At 40.7% G+C, this 23,121-nt stretch overlaps 2 protein-coding genes across 2 annotated transcripts; both read right to left on the reverse strand.

The window, feature by feature from the left end:
• cdh27 (cadherin 27) lies at nt 1-5,726 on the reverse strand. The gene is made up of 17 exons (XM_087841269.1): nt 5,706-5,726; nt 5,148-5,270; nt 4,610-4,759; nt 4,112-4,253; nt 3,844-4,007; nt 3,378-3,509; nt 2,686-2,868; nt 2,160-2,476; nt 1,933-2,075; nt 1,638-1,862; nt 1,315-1,536; nt 1,082-1,203; nt 829-993; nt 633-719; nt 500-547; nt 315-419; nt 1-225 (listed from the first exon to the last, which is right to left on the reverse strand). The coding sequence occupies exons 1-17, from the start codon at nt 5,724-5,726 to the stop codon at nt 1-3; spliced, it is 2,574 nt and encodes an 857-aa protein (XP_087697395.1).
• A 3,409-nt stretch (nt 5,727-9,135) lies between these two features.
• si:ch211-253b8.5 (dysbindin) lies at nt 9,136-22,083 on the reverse strand. Its single transcript, XM_006784662.3, has 4 exons — nt 21,825-22,083; nt 10,093-10,245; nt 9,859-10,002; nt 9,136-9,784 (listed from the first exon to the last, which is right to left on the reverse strand). The coding sequence occupies exons 1-4, from the start codon at nt 21,865-21,867 to the stop codon at nt 9,528-9,530; spliced, it is 597 nt and encodes a 198-aa protein (XP_006784725.2). The 5' UTR covers nt 21,868-22,083; the 3' UTR covers nt 9,136-9,527.
• Between the last annotated feature and the right edge of the window lie 1,038 nt (nt 22,084-23,121).

The raw sequence follows: 23,121 nt of genomic DNA on the forward strand, positions 1-23,121 counted from the left end.
CTACATAACAGGATATCCTGAGTACTGTGTTTGTGTCGGGCTGCATATAGAAGCCAGTTGGTGAAACTCTGGACCCAGATCTTTCAGTGTGTCCTGAAATGAATCCTCTTCCAAAGTGATGATTGTCTCCAACGCTGAGGTGGTGTCTAAATTCCCCTCCACTGCATAGATGTGAAGCTCATCGTCTGCTAAGTCCACTTCTTTCTTCCGGAGTGAGGTCACTTTCTGAAAATTTTGCAACACGTAAATTATTATTTTTTGAATCATGCATGCTCATATGTTTTAAATAATGCAGCACAGGAGATGTAACGTACTGAAGAGATTACGCACTGAAGCAGTTTAACCTTCATGTCATTAGACTCCGTAGCACAGCTCACGGTTTGTGTTTGGAGGACGTTCATATTGCTCATGTCTTCAAACTGCACACAAAAGGTTCACACATTTCTTTATCTCTGATTTCAAAGTAAAAGATTACAAACACAAATCTCTGCTGTTCTACCTGATGGCTGCTGTCATAGCCAGTGGTTATTGGAAAATTCCAGTTTGACTGAAATTTAAAGAACACAAACATATAGTTATTATTTTAAGATCCATTTGTAAGTCATCCTCGATCTTCTGTGGGTGTGTACAACCTGGTTCCCAGTGTAGCTGTATTGGTTGTATTGGCTTTCTCCGCTGAAATCCCCAAAGCGTGGGTGGATGGACCTCTGTGTAAAATCCTGTTCAAAAGGATGACAAGAGCAGGAGGTGATCTATAGAGGATTCTGTTTATCACACTTTCAAGAGATGCTTTTACAAAAGTACATGCTCCATGGAAGAATGACCTACCCTAGGTTGTGAGCGTACGCTCCGAAAACTGCCAAAAGTCTGAACTTCATTCATACCCACCCTTGCTGAATATCTCCCATTTCTCATCCCATTCAGTGGAATATGGAAATTAGATTGATTATATTGCTCCATACAAACTGTTTTTTCGATAATAGTGGGAGGAATCTTTAAAGAAAAAGAAAAAGAAATGGTTTACTGATATTTGCCTTAAAATGGGTCATTGGCATGGATGCAAATGTTTCTAAACAGTGACCTCGCAGTTGTCTCCTGGTGCCTCAGTGTTTGATTGGAGGAGGATTCCTCCTGAACAATCTTCAGGCTCCATAGTGACGAACTCTCTTTTGGACGAGATGCTGAGAGCCAGCAGCAGCAGAGCTGTCAAAGAGTGAAATAATAAATATAATAATAAAACTTATGCTGGGTTCTTAGAGATGTTAGCACACATATCACAGTTCTCCTACACTAAAGTAAACGTGTGTTTCTTACACAGAAGTAGTAAGAGTGAACAAATTATTATGCATAAAGCATAAGGGCCAATGTTTATTTCAGATTTCTGGCGAATTCGACAGTTTGGTGTCACAGTGCAGCCACATGCAGTCACACTGAGGTTGTAAACTTGAAATGCTCCCTGCATGTCGGAGATCTTTAGATGAATTGTGTGTTGACCAGAGGACACACCAGGCTCCTTCACCAGACCAGCTGCGTAACCTTGAAGAAAAGATCAGAAAATGATAGGATACTTTAAGAGTTCTGGCTTTTGTGCTTGTTTTTCTGTAATATGTCACTAAATACACGAAAGATGTTTCTACCATAGTCAGGATTCAGTCTCCATTTTCCTTCAACATTTCCCAATAATTCGAAAGTGAAAGGCCCTGCATAAGGTGCTTCATCTGGGTCAAAGGCCTCGATGTTGGTGGTTGTGGGGGCATCAGACACACACACATCCAGGCTGTCCACTCTTAGCTGTGGCACGTTGTCATTCTGGTCCCACACATGGATATGTAGTGTAGCTGTTCCTGTCATTGGTGGTATACCTGTCCAAGATGCAAGAAATGTAGTACAAAAAAAGCTGTTTGTGTTTTAAAAGTCAGAGTGTGTGTTTACCTTTGTCAACTGCATACACTAAGATGGTGTAGATGCCGTTAACAACGTGTGGAGATTCTCTGTCGGGCGTCTTTATCATTGTGATTTTTCCTGTGAGGGGATCCACCGTCACCCAGCCAGCAGGATCATTTCCTACCTTGTAACTGTGGACAGATTCAGTGCACTTAGACAGAACTGAACAGCTTCAGATCAACGTTCAGAGATGTTTAATCAAATAAATCGCTTACACAAAGTCTTTGGAATAACTGGAGTCAGGATCCACAGCCGTCACTTTATCAACCCAGGTTCCAGCGGGTACGTTCTCCATCATCACGACCTCTTTCACCGTCATGCTGAATTTAGGAGGGTCGTTGGTATCCTCCACATCAATGGTGACTTTCACAGACTGAGGTTCAGCTGCACCAGAGGGATCATGGCCTTTAATGGTGTCAACTTTCCAGAGGCCTGAGGGCGTCCTCTCTTTTACTTCACAGGAGTAATACGGCACCTCGTTTTCCACTGAGATCAACAGCTCCCTCTGCGCCCCATTCTCAAAGTCTAAAGGCTGAAATTATACAACAGTGTTGCAAAATCCCCAAATTCTTCTTTGTGAAATTCAGAAGCTATTTTCAGCATCATTATATAAGAGTATAATCTTTGTTAGCCCTAAAAGCAGGTTTGACAAATATATTAAAATAAATAAATAAATTAATTAATTACAGAGAAACTGTGGGTGTCATTGTAATGTATGGCATGCAGTCAAACACCACTTACTTCAACTACTGTCAGGATCCCATCATTAGTCTCTAAGTCTGTTAGTATCTCAAAGTTCTCTCTCTCGTCACCATGTACGGTGTATCTGGCTCTCCATCCTGAGGTGTGGGGGGTGTCTTTGTCTGTCACGTGCAGCCTCAGAGGAGAGACCCCAGTCTCAAGCTCCTTCACTTTACCAGTGCCCTGTGGTTTGAATACAATGTGTGTAACCCTGTAGAAGTACTCTCTGGTACTAGTACAAAACATGAAATGTATACAATTTCCTCATCTGTGTTTATTGATATTACAATTTGTGCAATCATGGAGTCAGTGTGGTTGATTAACAGTGTTTATATTCCTTGTAATTAGTTTGTGGCTTAGGCAGATATCATTCTATAAAATTATGATTTGGCGATTATATGAAATATGGACAAGTAATAACAACAACAAGGTAACTGCATCCATGTTTTAGGCTCAGTATAAATGCAACTGAAATATGATATTATCTGCATATTTTATTCTTTCCACCTTTCACAATTTTTCAATTTACCTCAGTTTTTCCTTCTTATGTTTATATTTTGACTAATCGATGCCACATCACCATTGGGTCTTACCTTGTGTTCTGTATACACTACACATCATTATCAGGTTACAGGTGTGAAAGTCCTGAAACTGGTGCTGTTTAGAGTTTAAAACACCAACTGACTGCCTACCATTTGACCGCTGATGACTGGAAGGTGGTTGTTGCCATTCCCTACGTGAATTACAACAGTGGTTGAACTGGACAGTTTGACTACTTCACCGTGGTCTTTGGCCTCCACCACTACTGTAAACTTTTCAGCCACCTTAATACAAGCAAATGGAGAGTTTTACATTAACAGACTAAAAGAAGAATAAAGAATTAATACTATTCTCTATATTTCCTCCCAAAGGAGTTGGACCACTTGTCACCAAATGTAGCTTACTGGCAATTTTATAAAGTGCAGGAAGATAATTTGCTCATTGGAACAAAAGCACACATGAGAAAGCACTCAAAGCAAGTATTCATATCTGCGTAAATGCTTAGTTTTACTTTGTCTTATCAGTTACAGATCTAGCCAAACAGGAAATAGCTCCGTTCTCCTTACTCATCTTTAAAGTGTTTCGTACTCCTGACATATCAACAAAAGAGTCTCTTACCTCATGATTTAAACAACCTTTGAATGAAATGTATCCAGACTCATCAATGACGAGTTCAGTGTCTCTAACATTTGGAGACACAGATTTGATTTCATAGTGGAAGGTTGAGTTTCGTGTTCCGCTCTCGTCTATGTCAGTAGCATGCACTTTCAAAAGATTGGAGCCTGTTGGGAAATAATAACTCAAGCTAATGAGCATATTTAATAATCACTGTGTAATTAAGTTCAAATCAAGAAGCATTTTTTGTTTGCTTGTTTGTTACTTTTACCTTGTGTGGATTCCTGAGGAAGGTTAATCTCATACAGATCCCTCTCAAAGCGTGGTGGGTTGTCATTGATGTCCTTTATAGAAATCTGAATTCCTAACCTGGTGTCCATTGATACGTCCATTTTTCTGGCCTCAAATCTTAGCTAGACGTCAAAAGATACCATGGAGAGTTAGTTACAGTATAAAGACGAACATGATAAATTGTTGGACATTGGGAATGTAGTGTGAAAAATCATAATACAAATATTTTTCAGTTCTCTGACAAGAAAATGTCCTTTAAAGATGTTTTAGTGTCAATATTTTACATATTGTGTATGAAATCAGGGAAAACCTCATATTTACAGAGGATAATACATAATTTGATTAGAACTTTAATTTGTTTGTCCTGCAAACCTATTAACAGTGACGACTCCACAATAACAGATTTTTTCATGGTCACTGTGAACAGAAATTCTGCGGCATCACTACAAGTTGGAGTTTAACATGTGTCGATTCTAACCTCAAGTGTGTGCCACTTCTCATAGTCCACGGCCTTGTGGACGTTCAACATGCCAGAGTGTTCGTCTATGGAGATGACTCCCATCGGCTCCTCGTCCACCCCTTGTCCATGCAGTTCAAAGTATATTTGATATTCCCTATCAACACTCACCTACAACACAACAGCAAATGTCCGTGAGGTCAGTTATGGTGGATACTACGGGTATTTTCTGGCAATTACATTAAAATGAAAATTCCTCCCAAAATTAAATTGACTATTTTTGTATACTAAAGAAAGAAGGAGAGGACAAAATACACATTTAAAACACAAAACTGCTTGTACACTGTTAGTGGATTTTTCTTTTCTAAGCAACTGATCATAAATGGACAATGCTGTATGCTTATTTCCATTACATTCAAGAGATGTTCTACATTTCTACAGCTAATGTCATACAAAATGGGCAGCCAACACCAAGTCCAAAGTAAAAATATGTCATTCGGATTTGTCATTATTTATTTATAAAATTTGGAAATGGACATTTTCTGCTTGAATTTCTCACCTTGCCCAACTCATATGGGAATGGCCCTGGATGGCCCTCCTCAATCTCAAAGGAATCAATAATCCACGCCCTTCTGTGACGGCTCAACAGCTCTGAGTTTGCTGCACATGACAAACAATAAACCTGAAAGACAAAGCTGGAATGTCAAGGTATGGCTATAGGTTGTAGCTTTAATTTATGTGCCTGTGGAACTTAAGCGCTTTGTTGTATATTTGGTAAACAGGTTTTAATAAGGTGAGCGCACACACATATTTCTATTGACATGCAAAGGCATTTTTTCCTGTGTGTAGCATAATAAGAAAAATGAAACCATTTCAAAGGAAGTCCCTGACTTTTATGGCTCATAACAAACCCTTAACTCCATTTTTAGCAATCTAAAAACTAAAAACATTTTTTGTTGTTGTCTATAAGAAGATTTCAGATAACATCTGTCACGTGGCATCTGCCATCTGTCATTATGTGGCCATATGATAGATGACGAGATCGGCACACAAGATTTGCTCCCATAATCAGCTCATAGTTTTATAAGAAATAAAATGTAACAGAAATGTTACATACCAACAGGATGAAGCGGAGCATGATTCTTGTTCAGTATATCCAGCTCAGAGTGAGTGAGGACTGACTTTTTCAGAGTAAAGAGACCCGGTCCTCTGCTTTCCACACCCAGTGCAAAATCCAGTCTCTGTGTGTGTGTGGTTTCATACCTGCCTTTCCATGGAAGAAGCCTCATAATCTTTAATACGTCACGAACGTTTTATAGTAACTGAACAATGCCAACTTTGATCTTGCCTTTCAAATGCTTTATAGTTACTGACCCTCAGTGTGTATTCACTTAAAAATCATCACTCGTGTGAAGAAGATATTATCTTCCCGCTTTTTCGGTATTTGATCCTGGGAATCGAACCAAAATTATAAAATCTCTGCAAACTGTGACTGCTTCAGAATCCTTTAGTGATACACACCCCCATCTGGTGATCGAGGATTCTCTGAAGTAGAGTTTTTAAAAAACTTGAAATATGTGAGACATTTGACCTCATGGCTTTGTGCCAAAGAGTCAAACACATACTTGGTGTTATTAAAACAGAACATGACAACAATGATCACACTGAAATTTAAAACGGCCAGAAAAACTGGAAATAAAATGTAAATTAAATCTAGAACAAACTCAGTCTAAAAGTAAAAGTCCATTTTTTTAGTCAGTCATCCACTTCAGCATTCTCTCTCTCTGTGGAGTTTTTCACTTTTCAAACTGTCATCTGACTTTTTCAAACCTTAATGCTCAAATGTTTCTACAGCAGAAAGTGGTTTGCTGCAGAGAGGAATGATTGGTAATGTCTTTGCTGCTTTTAGAGGAAACGCGTAATCCTCAGAGTCCACACTGATTTATGAACGCCTTTTGAAAACATATTGAGTTGAGCATTTGAGTCTTTCATGTTTTAAAAACCAGCCATGCCGTGTCACAGTTCTGGGTCATTTGACCCAGCATTTTGAGTTTATTGTATGTTTGTGATTCTTTGCATTATAATGTTTTATATAACGATTGCATTTATATAGTGCTTTTCAAGACCTTCTAAGCGCTTTATAATTCTACTATTCACTCACTTTCACATTCACACACTGGTGGAGGCAAGCTACAGTTATAGCCACAGCTGCCCTGGGGCAGACTGTCAGAAGTGAGGCTGCCATCAAGTGAAGAGGTGAAGTGTCTTGCCCAAGGACACAATGACCAAGACAGACAGAGTTCGGGATTGAACCGGCAACCTTCCAGTTACAAGATAAGTTTCCCAACCCCCAGAACCATGGTCGCCCATTTAGATTTTGACAATTTAGCGTTGAATTTAGTCCTTTTCATGTCCCAGAGTTTATTTGTAATTTCAGGTTCATGTTTTCTTGTTGCTGTTAGAGTCCCTCATGTCCTCAGTGTCTCTCGCTCCTTCACTCTGCAGGTCCTAGTCATGCCCTTGTGTTTCATCTCTGTTTTCCTGTTACCATGTCCCCCTCCTTGTGTTTCATTTCATGTCTCTCACCCTCTGTATCTCTTCTGTCTGTCTCATCCCCATGCCTGCTTCTTTCCTCCGGCCCCGTGTCAAACCGTGTGTCTTAGTCTGTGTTTCAGTGTGAGTCCTGTTTTATTTTGACAGTCTCTCGTCATGTTCAGTGTGTTTAGTTTTGCTTCCTGTGTGTCAATATGTTTATTCATCCCAACTGTGTTCCCCATGTGTTTCCACTTCGCTTGTATATATTCTGTGTTTTAGCCTTTGTTCATCGTCAGGTCATCTGCTTATCATGCTTATCAATAGTTCATGTTTCAGGTTTTCTTTCCCAAGTCCAGGTTTTCATGTTCCATGTTCTTAGTGTTCCAGTTTGCCCTTTGTTTTGCATGTTTTTCTCAGCCTCAATAAACAGCTCGTTTTTTTGTTCATTTCCTGCCTCGACCGTCTTCCTTTTGGTCCACAGTATTAACACAAGGTTTGCCGCCACAGCCCTCTGACATGCTGAGGTTGGATCCAACTTTGAAACTAATCACATTGCACACTATTAACCTCTTAGTCACGAAGAGGTCACATAAAATCAACGGTGCTGTACTGAATAAAGTGACAATTCACCACTCAGTGACAAAATATTTCTCCTACTGGAAACGTCCAGATGTACAGAATCATCTTTTGGGGATTTTCCTACCTGGATGATTGAGCATTCACCAAGATATCTCACAGACGTATCATAAGGTACAGGTCAAAACCATTGGTATTTACTCTTTTTTGCTGGTTGATCCTACTGAGTTAACGTCAGAGCTCATCATAGTACAGAAACAGCATTAGAGATGGTTATAAATGATCTTATTATCACCTCTTACAGTGGATTCATCTCTGTTCTTGTTCTGCTGTTTGATACTATTGACTATAGACATTAGAGAATGTTTAATTAATCAATTACAAGACCCTTTTCTTAATATGTCAGGAATACTGAACATTTTACAAATGAGTAGTGATATTTCCTGTTTGGTTGATATCCTTACTTTGAGCACTGTGTGATGCGTGTAAAGATTATACCAGTGCACCTAACTGACTCCATGTGGCTTTTAAGACTTTGTGTGAGCAGCAGAAGATTTCTTGCAAATCTCACAAAAGGTTTCCTTATAATAATATAGATAAAGCTTACTCTTGTAAACTAACAGTAGATTTTGGGTAAAATTATCTGGTGTTCTTCCTGGTGGGTGCTGTCATATTCAATGAATATCAGAGGATTCCAGCTTATGCAACCTGGTTCCCAGAGTTTCCTGTATTGGACAGGTTTTCCCTTCTGAATTCCTCATAAGTGGATGCTGTGAAATACAATGACAGCGCAACAGGTTTTGTCATCATATTGCTTGAAAGGAATGCTTTCACAAATGTATGTGCTCCACAGAAGAATGACCTCCACTCCACTGAGACCAGGTCTGATGGGCACTGGTGAACAGTAGATGTATCAGGCCACTGCTGGATTTTCTTTTCCCCATATTTCTTCAGGACACGACTTTTTGATACTGTTCATCAGCTGTAGATCAGATAGAGTTTTAGGCCGGCCACTTCATTTTTCCTCCAGTTGTCCAGTTTTCTGTTTTTTGTAACGAACACATTGAACACCATTTCAAGACGTACAAAATTTGGGAATGTCAAAATAAAATTTTTATGTCTGTAAAACTATTAAGTTTGGCATTTTTCATAGGAAATTTTTCATAGAAACAAAGTGTCTAAAGATATGTTTTAAAACTGGTTCTCTGCTGAGTTGTCTGTTATTTGTAGGCACAACATTCCTCTGAAAATGTTCTATTACAAGGACTGGACTGAAAATGGGTGAAAAAAATAAATGAATAAACCAAAGAAAAACAAAAAAGAATATGAGTGGTGGCTCGAGACTTTTGCACAAAATTTTAGGCCCAGGAAGCGAAACAACCAGACGGACGCACTGTTTGATACTTACAAGCACACAAAAGGTTTTTTTCTCTCTTCCTTTATTGTTAAAACTTTAATTTGTTGTGAGAGGACAAAGTTTTGACTTCAATACCAGAACTTTAAAAAACATTACCAAATGAACACAGGTCATACTTTATCCAAATAGTTTTGTTTCAGTTATTGCTTTACTTCCCTGCTTTGTGTTAATACTGTACAAATTTAAGCCATCTGTGAGGTTAAAAAAAAAAAGTCTCCATCTTTACAGTTAATAGTCCCAACAACCCTAAGCTTAACTGATCAAACAGGTAGGTTGTAAATAGTGATCAAAGATAGTTATATGGAAGAAAGACCCAAACGTCTGTTTCAATAACTCAAGTCGAAGTCCGCTCTTCACTCAGGTGTTAACATCTGTGTTGCGGGCAGAGATCTACTAAGGAGAGGGTGTAATCTATGAAGACGAAGCTGAATTCGGACTTTTCCCCTCCTCTGTCTTTGGGGACATGGCTCTGCGCTTGACTGTATTGGTGTGCGTTTCCTCGCTGTCTGACCCAACCACAGGAGTGTCTTCCCCGTTGACATTCATGGTCTGGCTGTCAGAGGAAGAATTTGAAGATGTGGAGGACATGCGGGACTTGGCGTCGAGACTTTCAAGGACATGTCGAAACAGTCCATTACTGATTGCTTCCTCGTTGTGGTTGTTATTTCCTAGGACGTCAGAGAAAAACACTGTTAGCGATGCAGCTGTGCCCCTGTGCATTTATTAAGGTTCTGTTCTTTACCTGGCAGCGGGGAAGTCAGCATTCCTTCTTCTCCTACGGAACTGAAAAAGACATCCAAACCCTCCTGGTCAGAGATGTCAATCAGCTCCATTTGATCCAACAAGTCCACATTCACCTCCATAGAAGAGATGCTGCCAATAGGAGCTGCAGTAAGAAGAGAAACAACAGTATGAAAATACTATTGTGCATTTATATGGCACGTGTTCATGCATAAACACCAACAGTTCAACTCACGTCTTCTGTAATCTTTGATACAAAGGTGTGCCGAGGAAAGGTAGACGTCCACATCGTGCTGGAAGACCTCCTCAAAGAAACGCTGTCTCTCTCTCAGCTTGAGCTGCTGTGCTGCGTCCACATCTGGGAGCCTCTGACTGCGCTCGCTCTCCGCTGGCAATCACAAGAGAAGAAGAAGAGGAACTCAGACACCAGCTCAGCTGAAGTTTTCACCGCATCCCTGGATTTATAGAGCGCTTTTCTACTCTCCCAGAGCACTCAAAGCATTTTATACAAAACACCCATTCATACAATGATACAAACACTATTTCTATGCAGAAGTGCTTTCTATCTAACATTCATACTTCAATGGATGAATCAGAGAGCAACTTGTGGTTAGCATCTTGCCCAAAGATATTTGGCATGTAGACTCAAACCACCAACCTTCCAATTAGTAGACCTGCTCCACCTCCTGAGCTACAGCCACCCGTCATTTGGTGGCTGGGCCAGGTGAGGCCTCCACCACAGCAGGGTGGAGTTCACAAACTAGTTCTTTCACTCTGAAGGTGCATGTGGTGGTCAGTAAGACCATCTCAAGCTAAGGATTGTTTAGCTTGAGAGCCATTATACACATACTCAGGGGTCAATATTGGTAGCCAGTAGGTGGAGACATTAATCCACACGTGAACTGTGAAGCAGAAGGATTTCTGTCTTTCAACTTTCAATAGTTAGATTATCTGTTACAAAGGTACAAGAAACCCCAATGAAAGAAAAACTATACAATTAATCTGTGCTGATTGGAAAGGGAAGAAATTAGAATTTTTCATTACCTCCATTACCTCTCGTTTAAAATTTTATGTCTCAGATTACACACCTTAATTCTATGATTTATTCATGAAAATGAAGAAATTAAGAATGTGAAACTAGTGTGAATGTTGTTCATAAGGAAAGAATGATGCAAAATAGATCTCCCATATATAATCTGTATAATGTTTGTAGTTCTGTTTTAAATTAATGGTGCAAGAACAACACCAGTTTAAGCTTTGTGCTTCACCATGTTTCTTGATCACACAGCCACTAAAAGGTGGCAGAGCTGCTATACATGTGGAGAGGCCTGGGATCAAACAGTCAACATACTCTGAGCCAAAGTCCAATACTCAAACATGTCTCATTTGAATAAAGATATGCTTTTTATACACTATTTTAAGCATACTAACTGTATCTACTTTAGCAGAAACTTTATTTATGTTCTTTTAGATGAATCGTATATTACAGCCAAATGAAAATCTGAAAGTACAGCAAACTATATTCTGTTTAATGCAGTGATTCATATCATCTTATCAGTTTCTGTTATAAAAAAAAAAAAAATCAAAGTGGCATCCCTACTCTTTGATCAAACTAAGTTTAGAAGCAAGCTGTGGAACATTTGAAATCCTTTATCAACTTTATTAACTTGACATTTACTAGTCAAATGTAAGCAGAAGCCCTTAAGTAGCTTCAGTTTATCATCATAAGCCACCAACCTGATGTAATGTTAAAGTGATTGCTACTATAGCTATCTATTTCTGTATAAAGATGTCTCTCTCTCTATATATAGAGTTTTTAGTGTTTTTAGTATGTAACATATCTAAAGCTGTCAGGAGGAGGGGAGAAAACCCTGGAAGGAAGGAAGGAATAGTGTAAGTATCAGAACACATGACTTCGAATGAAAATATATATAAAAAAAAAAACCAACCAAACAAACAAACAAAAAAAAAAAAAACAGCTGAAATGAGCGTGTAGAGGCGTACAGATATCTTGGTTGTGTCTAAGTAATCGATCACTAAATACAGCAGAAAAACAGACCAAAAATGTTCGATGCTTAGTAAAGACTCTGGATTCGTGATTCCTTGTAAGCTTTTACTGTGTAGCTGAGCAGACGTTGCATCCAAGCAGCTTGACTCCAGGGGTGGAGACCCGGTGCTGTGTTAGACATTTTTTACTGTGTGGATGCGCAGTGCGCTATTCGCTTAGAACCGGTATTGGAAACCCCCCTTATTCAACAACACTAGTCAGATGTTCTACAAAAAACAAAGCAAAAAAATGCAGAGGCAATTAAGATGAAAGTCATTTAGCATTTCTGAACACCAGGAAAGAGCTGGATGAGACGATGGACACCGGTCACATGTTTGGATGCTAAATATGCATTTGGAGCCAACAGAAGACTGAGGGGAACATTTCACCTGGCCACAGACACTTATGAGATTGTTACTTCTTTTCCTCCTACTAGACTCAGAGAGAAAAGATGAAAGCATGTGTTCTACGTGTCATCACTTACTCTCAGCGTGCATACAGTAGTATGTTGTAATCATTAGAGCAGTGTCTGAATTTTGAGGAGCTCTTACAACCTGCAGGCAGGGGATTGAGCTAATTGGATGAGGCTTTCAAGCCATGTCCAAACTGGAAGTAATGTGAAGATTATCTGGTCTTTGTTGAGATCAGCAGTCAAATCAGCTCTATAAATACACAGGCAAGTGATGGAGAACAGAAAGACAATGTTCTCAGGATGTTTACCAGGAAGGGGTAAAAAAAAGAAAATCTTTCTCTGACAATGTGAGGAGACTATCTTTGCCACTCTTTATGTCCTCATTATGAACTATAAAGACTTGTTGCATAATCACTTTAAATCCCCAAACTGCAGCACAAGCGTAAAAGCAGCAACAGGTTGCCTTCTTTGGAGTGCTGTCTCAGCGCAGTGCCCCCCATGAGTCACGTCTGTGGTGGCGGAACGACACGAGCCTGTCACTGCAGCTCGTCTCTGGCCCTCTTTGATAGAGTCCCTCCTGGGTACAGTGGCCGGGCTTGGCTTTGGGATCAGACAGGCAGACAGCTTTGGAAAACAGGAAGAAGACCATTCAAACCTCAGAGTGATGCTGACAGCACCTACGGTATGTGGGTGTAGACACAGAACCCAGAAATAAAGAAAGGACTCTCCACAGCCTGAAAAAATTTCTAAACAAACTGGCAACAGAAAGCTAACAATATCCTGCATTAGCACAGGTGTTTGGAACGAGCATTCATCTCATTTTTACTTTTACATCAAGAGATCAGTTACATTTTTATGCCTTATTAATGTTTTTCAGAAGGTGAGAATTTGTTCAAACATTCAAAACCCCACTGACCAAGAGCCTGACGTGAGAAGGAGAACCCAATGATGATCATTTCCTTAAACTTTGGAAAGTTCATCCAGGGCCAGTAAACAATTATAATGATCATTCTGGTGATCCGCAACCCTGAATTGGACAGGTGAAAAAGAATGTATGGGCATTATTATTATTATTATAGTTAGTACAGCTGGTACAGACACGACACCGCTTTCCTGAAGCTTTCAAAACTTTTTTTTTTTTTACATTGGCGCATCAGTCACTCTTGCAGTGTTTTGCCTTTCCAGCATTTCTGTCTTCATAGAGACGTTTGAGGTCGTGGGTCTGTGTTGCTCTCTTCGCACTGCACTGTTGCACAATCAGGAATGCCTTTGTCCTCAGAGCCTTAAGGAAAGCGAAGGGAGCTGAGCTGACGAAGCAAGATGTCTGTCACAATTAGGCACTGCTTGTCTGATATGTGTGTGTGTAAAAAGAGACCCTTATTTAATGTGACCGGCTGAGGACATCATGTGGGATGAAACACTTGATTTGTGCTGGCTGAACAATAATGAGAGCTTACAGAAAATAAACAGCATTTTTGGAGGCTGGGACAAAATTTCAGGCAACAGGTTTAAGCAAACTGCCTATCCTGGAGTTTTTTTTCCTACTCTGTTAAGCACTGATTGATCACAGCATTGATTGTTTCTACTTAAAGGCTGAGGCACATGGAGAGCTAAAGGTTAGCTACAGATGTATATCCTCACATCGATTTTGCTTCACTCCTCCTGGTTCTTTTTCCTGCTGGGTAACCTTGATCAGTGGGCTTCGGTAGCCACAGATGACCTAGTGACCTCTGCAAATACTCACACAGGGAAATCCTTGAAAGAAAACCATGGCCATGGTGTCCAGGTTACATATCAAGTCTAATTCATCCACTCCACAAGCCAAAGTATTTAGCTTCATACGCTGGAGGAAATAATTATTTGTTCTCTAATTTTTATGGTAGTTTTATTTTAATGGAGAGAGACAGAATATCAACATAAACATTTAGGGGAAAAAAGAGAAACAAACCAAAACACATTATATAACAGCTATAAATTGATTTGCATGTCATCGAGTGAAGTACGTATTTAGAGCCACACCCTTTACAGAAACTCTCCAAATTCTTTCAGTTTCTTGGCTGCAGCTTAGAAACTCAAAGCTTCAGCTCCCTCCACAGATTTTCTACAGGACTGAGGTTTGAAGACTGGTTAGACCACTACATGACCTTAATGTGATTCTTCTTTAGCCATTGTTGGCTTGGTGGATCACTGTCATGCGGAAAGACCCATCTTCAGTGTTCTAGCTGAGAGAAAGAGCTTCTCATCCAAGATTTTATAGCAGGTGGCTGCATCCATCGGCCCCTCAATACGATGAAGTTGTCTTGTACCCTTATTAGAGAGCATAATGTTCCCACCTCCACCTCTACTCTGCATTTCTCTTCATGCAAACACAGCAAGTCGAGATCATTAACAAGCTCCTGTAGTTTTGATCCACCACCTACCTCATGAATATGATCACCCTGTGTGGTAACATCTTGCATAGATCGCCAGACCAAGTATGCTTGATGGTGATTTTAGATTCCTTCAATTTCCAAATGATCTCGCCACCAGTTGTCACCAAATTTAAAGACCGTTCATGTCTTTGCAAATGAAGAAACGTACAAATTCAGTACGGGATCAATTAATTTTTCCTCCCCATGTACCACAATATGTTTGAAGTTCCTGCTGCTGAATGAGGCAACATGCATTAAACTGTCATATATTTCCTTTTCTCATCCTTCGGTGGCATTTCTGATTTTTTTCTGCCTATTTTTATCTCTTCTTTGCTCCTTCCTCCTATTTTTTAAACTTTTTTAAAATCCTGTTCTATCTCAATTTCTTTCTTTAAGCCATACTATTACTTTAAGAATTCTGGAGAATTTTCCTTTCTCCATCGTTGTCCAGTATAACATTCTTTCTGTTTCTCTCCTCATGTCTGTCCCCTCTGTCCTTCCAGTCACCCCCCTCCTTCCTTCCTGTCAGTGCCCTGGGACTTGAGGAAGAAAAGGTCATAGACCAGGGCTCAAGACCAGCTGGGCATGCAGAATGACTGGAACAGACAGAAGGATGAAGAAAGAGGGAGCGTGCTGGACATGTCCGTGTACTGCTCTGGCTTCCCACATAAACACAAACTCAGATCCTCCGCTCAGGCGGCAATGGGAGAAAGAGCCCATTCAAATTCAGACAAAAGCAGCAATGTAAGAGAATGGGGCGGGCCTGCACTCCTTAGACATGATTCCACTTACAGGAAATCACTTTAGAAATTAGGCTAATTCATCTTCTAAAGCCAATGAAAAACTGTCATCAGAATGCTAAGAAAAAAAGATGTAACTGTAAGGACTCAAGTACCTGCATAAAGTTTTGTTAGACTTCCGAGAAAAAAAAAAAGGTGTTATAATATGTTATGCGAGTGCATAAAGAAAAAAGAAAATCGGGCCAATCTTTGTATCTATTTAGCATCTGCATGCCACGTGCCTCGTTCCCCCGTGATGTTCTCAAGGACAGGACTTTGTAATGGCAGTTTACTGCACAAATAGTAGAGGCAACACATTGATCTGGAGGCTAAATGAAGGGATAGGAGGGTTCGCTGTCGCCTGGAGGCTGCCATTAGCCCATCACTGTTCTAAATGAAAATGTGAGCTCACAGGCAGGGGAAGGTCAGAGCAGAGCAGAGGAAACAGGCCTCCCGAGACAATCCAGTTGTAGGAGCAGCACGAGCTACAACTTTTCAGTAAACAGCAGCTAAACAGAAATCAGGAGAGAACCACATTTTCCTCTTTTGCTTTGATTATAGAGCAGTTTGCCAAACACTTGGTTGATTCCATTCAGCCAAGCTGAGGCTTTTTTTTTCTGAGAAGTGTTTTCCTTTTACAAACAGCTTGTAATATTGCCATTTAAATGGCTCTAGCGGTGGTACCTACCCTCAGCCCTCTGGCTCCTTAAATGAAAGTAGCAGACTGCAGTAGAAAAGCAAAAGAATTCAAATAACAGCTCTTGGCTCCGTTTCTGCCTCCCTCAAACACACTGTTTATCTAACAAACGAGAGGGGTGACGACCATGTACTTCAAAACCGTGGGACAGATGTGAGGTAACATTGGTTTGGTCTGAGGCTACACTTAAAGACTGGCTGCCTTTTCCACCCAGACACACTTTCGCTTATCAGAGGAGAGAGATTTTATTTCACATGGACCGGTTCCCGACTGCGACAAGAGAGAAAGAGCGAGGGAGCAGAAGCAGACATAAAGGAGGCAGAAAGCGAGAGGGAGAAAAGGTCAGGGAGGCTGAAAGGCTAAAACTGAGAAGTGGGCTGTCTAAAGAAAAATGTGTTATATGATGGAAGGGGTAGATAAAAGTAAGTTAAAGCAAGAGTTTGGTTTGTAGAGATGAAGAGACACAGGAAGTAATAGCTGGGCTCATTAGTTGTTATTTTTACTGATAGTCTCTTCCGACAGAGCAGTAATCTTAACAGCATCAGTGGGTTGTTCACAGTGCAGAGCTGGTCATTAGTGGATCAGTGTCTGTGGTAATTAATGGTGACTCAGTGGCTGGCTACAGGTAGATTTACCCTGACAGTGAGAGCAGTGAAGCAGTCTGAAATTACAGCACAAGTACACAACTAACATTAAAAACCTCTCGTTGTGCTTCTTCTTATCCTGATCAGAGCATACTGGTGGTCCCAGCAAAGTTTGAATCGCTGCGGTTTATGAAAACGTTGCACTGTCCTTCCAAATGTGCCTTGAACTGAAGTGGAACAACAACCAAAATGGAGAACAACAACAAGGAGGCTGTGCAGTGTCTGTTTTACCTCTCAAATTATTTTGGGTTTTTCACACCGTTTTCTTTTTCCTCCTACAAGAAAGTGACATTTATTAGACTCCAGTTGCAAGAGCAGTGAATTATTTATAAGTGTTGTTGATGTGTGTTTGCATGTCTGCTGGGTGCATGAGTGTGTCTTCATCCCAGGACAAAGCAGTGTCCAGCACCATCCACCAACAATGACATCAGTGTTAACCCTCTCCTTCCTTCCCCTTTTTTGTAAACCCACAATAGGACTGTTTGTAGGTCAGCGTCCTGACCCACTGCCCTCCATACGTCCACCAGCAGACTGCCGCGAGTTCTGATCGACACAATGGGCTTCAGCGGATGACAAAGTACTGATGTACCCAGAACATTTACAAATCCTCTTATTCAAAATCACTCTTGATGAACAACACAGTGTTCAATTACTTAACCCAACCAGTCAATAATGCACAAATCTCTGTTGAGTGCAGCAGCAAATTACACGGTCTTACACTGAAGTAAACAGTATTAATGAGTTTGTTCCGCTTGTTAGAGGCAAAGTGTATGTAGAGTGACTGTCAACAGCCTGAATCAGGGCACGGCAACATAGCGGAGCTCGGAAAACAGACACTTTTTAAAAATCTGATAATTAAATCTGTAGGCACGCTCAGAAATATTTTGGGCACATCATCATCCTGACAGAGAAAAACTCTTTTTCTGTCTTTATTAAAACATTGAGCGACGCTTCTTCTTTCAGTCACCTTAACACTACTCTCTTTTCTTCTTGTAAAGTCTCACCGCGTCTCCTCGTTTTTGTGAGGAAGGTTTGAAGCAATTTTCATCTCAGCCGGGAGAATTGTAAGAATGTTTGGTTAAACCAAACAGTCTCTCAGACACGGCTCGTCTGTTTGTTGAGACTCAGACAGGGTGGCCTGCAGTTTCTGTATAAACTATGAAAAGTGCAGCGTTATCTTGATGTACTGAGCACCAACTGCTGTACGGATCCAATCATTGCCTTTTTTGCACACTTGTTAAAGAATTCATGCAAGTTTTCTCACTATTTTAGTATTTAAGCTTTAAACCTTTGCAGACAAAAGCTGCACAAAAGGCATTCACGCAAGTGCTGATTTATATCATGTAGACTTTTGGCTCCTTTATCTGCAGCCTGGAAAGGAAACAGCTTTGGACAGATTTCCTGGTCTACTGCACTTCAACCAAGCCGTGGGTGACATCTCCCACCAGCTTTGGGAAATCTTACCCAGGACATGGAAAGAACCAGACACTCATCTCACAGAAGTGACACTGACTGAGGGCGCATGTTGGGAGCCAAATATTTTTTTAAATAGGTCTCATCTATCGTTGCATAGTATTATTTAAGAAATGGCACTTGAAGAGCTCAAAGCGATATAAGACTTGAGGTCTTCTGTTGTCCTTACTGTCAGCACCGCTCAGATTATCTTTGGCATGAGGCCGAACACCAACACTGACAGCTATATTGATGCTCACTAATGCCAATAATTATTTAGCAAATCACATGACAGAAAGTCAAAGCATTTAGGCGTACGGACATGGTCAGGAGGATCTGCTCAAGTTTAAGCAACAGACTGGGAAGAAAAGATGATTCAAGCTACTTTGAATATGGTTATGAGATATACGAGATAGGCTTGTCTGACTGCTTCAAAAACGGCTGGGATTTTACTGAGCATATTCCCAAAAGGAAAAATAATCGTTAGAACTGACGCTGTCTGATAGCAATTTTGTGGTTTGGTGGAATGGGAGAAACACATCACAGAGGTGCCGTCCTATTGTGCCTTGTCTTTTTATATATCAATGACTAAGTCCAATATTCACAGTGTTTTTGCTCTGTATTTGGAGTCCACCAAAGATCCCGTGTTTGAGACCAGGAGGAGGTACAAATCCCCGGGGGGGTTGCATCGGAAAGACCATCTGGTGTAAAAATCTGCCAAATCAAAACATGTGGCTCCATCGGCCCCTTGTGAATAGGGAAGCAAAAAGAAAAGAAGCAATTTGGAATCCGCCACCTATCGGAGGAAACATCTCATTCTTCAGATGCTAAAATCTTAGCTGACATCCAGTAGCAAATGCTGTCATTTGAGGCAGCGCAGTTAGCAAACAGTGTTTAAAGCAAGGATAAGGGCTGAGCGATTCATTTATTTTATGCTGTGGTTCTTAATTTATGGATTAAACACTCAGTAGTAGAAAACTACAAAAACATGGCCATTACACAGTAAACCATTAGGGAAATGTTCAAACTCAGTTGTGTTCAATCTCTCAGTCTGGTATAGTAACCAGTCTGGTTTGGCAAACAGGAACAAAGTGAACAGGAGTGTCAGACCGGCCGGAAAAAAAAAAAATCACTAGTCGACAACAAACTTCGTTAGATAAGCTGTATCATGATTATTTTTTAACTAATGTCCTCAGGATGACGTCAGGATGCCTCTCGCTAGCAAAAAGGTGCACAAAGGATCAAGTGTGCCAAAAGCAATTAGCACTGTATACTGAATAATGGGATGCTGTAATGTTTTCTATAGTTATCCATATATAAAACTGATGTACATGTAAGACTGTGGGCTGATAACTACTAATAACTAACTAGGCTAATCTAACCAGGGGGCTGAACCAAAGCAGTGATGTGAATGTCACCTTCTCTGTGTGATATTTTCTGAGAACCATCTCATACCATAAATGGTCATCAGATCCACTTTACTTTTTCTTTTGGTGTGAATTTGTTTTCTCTCAGTGACAAACTGTTGCGGTTGTTGTGGCTCTGAACCCTGGAGGGATACACAAACTGCTGTTGAGCTGAAAAGTAAGGAGATGGATTTGTTGGAGAACTAATTAACGGAGCTGGTCTGTATCCTCAGGGCTACGGGGCTTACGCTAAATTAATGGGAACCGTTCAGACATCCGTGTTTTGTATAATCACACGCTAACACTCAAAAACATTCAATTAGCTTAAAGCACCGACATGCCAAGAAGCATTGTTTGCAGGAGAATAATCAGTGTATTCGCAACATGAGAGCCCTTCTCACATTAGTGAGCAATGAGTCTTGTTTGAGAATAATAACACGGTATTACGAGTGCCTCGCTTCGTAGCTTCTGAATCTTGAAAAAAAGGAAACGCTCTTATTGGTGCATTAGCCTCGATTTATCAGTGCGATCCAGACTTAAGCAATAATTAAACCAAACTCAAGTCAGTTTGGTCCCAGTGATCTACGAGAGCAGCCAGCAGAAAGTTATTATTAAACCCATTTATGTGGACATAGATTCTGAAGTGTGAAATAAGGTGATTCTAGGGCCACGGCTATAAAGTGTGTCAGTGAGTTCTGCTACTACACTGGAATAGACGGAGAGCATTTCCCTATAGACTCACCAGCTGGTCATTATGAAACGCTATCACAGAGATGTGTAAACATATCCCAATCATTAAATCCTGCAAATTCCATCACTGTAGGCAGGTTAGCATCCCCAGCCATATACGTGATATTCAACAGTGCTCTCATACATAAACATTTAATTGTAGCTGTCAACAATTTTCTGTATAATAGAGGTTGTTCAGTGTAGTGCCACTTTCCCTTCTAGCTTAGATGCTAAGCTCCATTAGATAGCAGGGAAGCAAAGCAGAGACAGGTGTGCGTACTGTTTGAATCCCTCAGAGAGTAAACAATCAACGAAACACACAGTACATGATAAGGATTTCGTTTTTACTCCTCTAGTTTGCTTATTAAAGAGCATCAACCTCCTCCATCTTATCTGGGTCGTGCCCAAGGGGACCGAGCTATGAAACATGGAGTATAGAAACAATTTCCTTTTTCAGCCTCCACATTTCTGTCTGCAGCATGCTCTCAACAGCTGGCCAATCCCTCACTTCACAGCACACCCCACAAAAAAAAAAAAGAAAAAGAAAAATCAGAATGTGATGAAGCGGGGCCGGGTCAGAGCAACAGATGGGAGACGTCTTCTCTGGAGTTACGGCCCTGATCCTTTTTAGCCTCGTGAAATCACTGATCTCTTTGGGACTAATTCAATTTCGGATCCTATCTGGGTTGGTGTGTCCGTGAAACAAGCTGCAGACTCTGTTGCAGTGAGTCAACTCTGATGAGATCTGCAGGCGCAATCCCATTAGAAATAAGAGATCTTTGTCTGGGGCTGTGTGGTGGCCCCAATCCAAGGCTGCCTCAGTGTGTGTGTGTGTGTGTGTGTGTGTGGGGGGGGGGGGGGGGGGGGGATGCATCCCTGTTCTTGTGCAAAGAGAGTGCAACCTATTCTTTTGGTATTAGTGGACCATTACTCAGGGTGATGATTCAACATTCCTGACTGATTTTTGGCTGGCACAGCACTTGGACAAGTCACTTCGGACAGCATCACAACAGCAGCTACTTAACTCATAGCCAGACCTATCCCACAAGCTTTCCTATTATATCTGACACACACACACACACACTGGTAATGGAGCTCTAAATCAATTTATGATGATACTTTAATTTCTTATTTACAAATCTAGATTAAAAGATGGACTTTTAAAAACCTGGCGGCACATCACATAACCAACGAATCGGGAAAAAGCACAAGAGACAAGCAAGCCTACCAAATATGGAGAGGAACCCTTTTCTCTCTCATGCCCTGCATTTTTGTATCTAAAAATAAACAAACCGTGTTACTGGAGCAAACCTCTGGTCAAAATATTACCACCTGACCTGAAAGCTGAGGTTCTGCAAAGAATAAGAGAATAAATAATAAAAGCACTTACAGGGTAGGCGTTTGTTGTGCAGGTTGGCTGACGAGGAGCTCATGTTAACTGGAAAGTTGTCAGAAACAGGTCGAGGCGCTGAGGATGACGGGTATGCGGTGGCTGGTCAGCCTTGTGACAGTTCAGCACAGAGCCAGGGGAGCATCTCCCACCTCTCCAGTTCTCACTCAGACTGCTCCGAAGTGACTGATGCGGGACTGCTGCCACCCTGCCGCTCACTTCCTCCTTCCTCCCTCAGTGGACTCTGAGAACCACTTGGACGAGATCAAGACAGCGGCTTTGTTAGGACGACCAGCTGACCAATGACAGGGCGGAGGGAGGAGCTGGCAGAGACGGAGAAAGCGAGGAGGCTTATTGAGAAGCGGGAAGGAGGGATTTTTATGTAACGGAGTGGAAAATACCGAGGAGAGACAGGCACATGCCTTTTGTTATTTTTGGTCCTCTTATACCCCCTCCCTCCCTCTCGCCTCTTCCCTGTCCGCCTCTTGTTCCCTGTCGCGCTTTTATTTTATTTTATTTATTTATTTAAACCTGACTGCTTCACCTTAAGAGTCAGAGGGAGAGTTACAAAAAGTTCTTTAATAACTGTTTTTATGGACAAATTCAATGCTTTAGAAAGAATATTTTGTTCTCTATCAGTAATACTTTGTAAACTTAATAATAATGATAATTATGAGGATGATAATAATAAAAAGAAGAATGGTGACGATAATAATAATTAATAGTAATAATAATTATTATTATCTATAGTTTTCAAGTGGCAAAAAAAGGACAGGTGTGAGAGAAAACCATCACGCAGCACTATATCTGATCGTTAGTGTGTCCCGAGCGCCATCTAGTGGCCAAGAGGCGTCAGTTCCATGTTCTCTAAGCAGGACTTGCTGATTATACAATATTTGCATGCAGAGGCTTCGAGTAGCATTACATCACTGCCTCTCTCTCTCCCCCCCCCTCCCCCCCCTCCCTTTTTTTTTCCAAAACACAGCATCGCACTTGAAAGTGGCTTTTAAACAGTGTCTGGTTTCAGATGCAAGCAGGAAAAGATACTGATGTGAGTCATTGCAAGAATCTGTACAACAAGAATCAGCACAATAGAAGCTAACTTGCTGATCATCCACAAAAAGCAAACAAACAAACGAGAACATCATCAAAAGAAAAAATATATAAACATATGTCTGGTCTGCATATGTAGATAACAAACAGATATATTTAAACAAAAAAAAAAAAGATATTTCAGTCATGTGTGAATCGTGCAAAGGCATGACATTTCTGAAAACTGCAAACCTCTAACTCCCTG

This window comes from Neolamprologus brichardi, chromosome 5 (genome assembly GCF_056152115.1).
Source record: "Neolamprologus brichardi isolate AB-2024 chromosome 5, ASM5615211v1, whole genome shotgun sequence".
NCBI lineage: Eukaryota > Metazoa > Chordata > Actinopteri > Cichliformes > Cichlidae > Neolamprologus > Neolamprologus brichardi.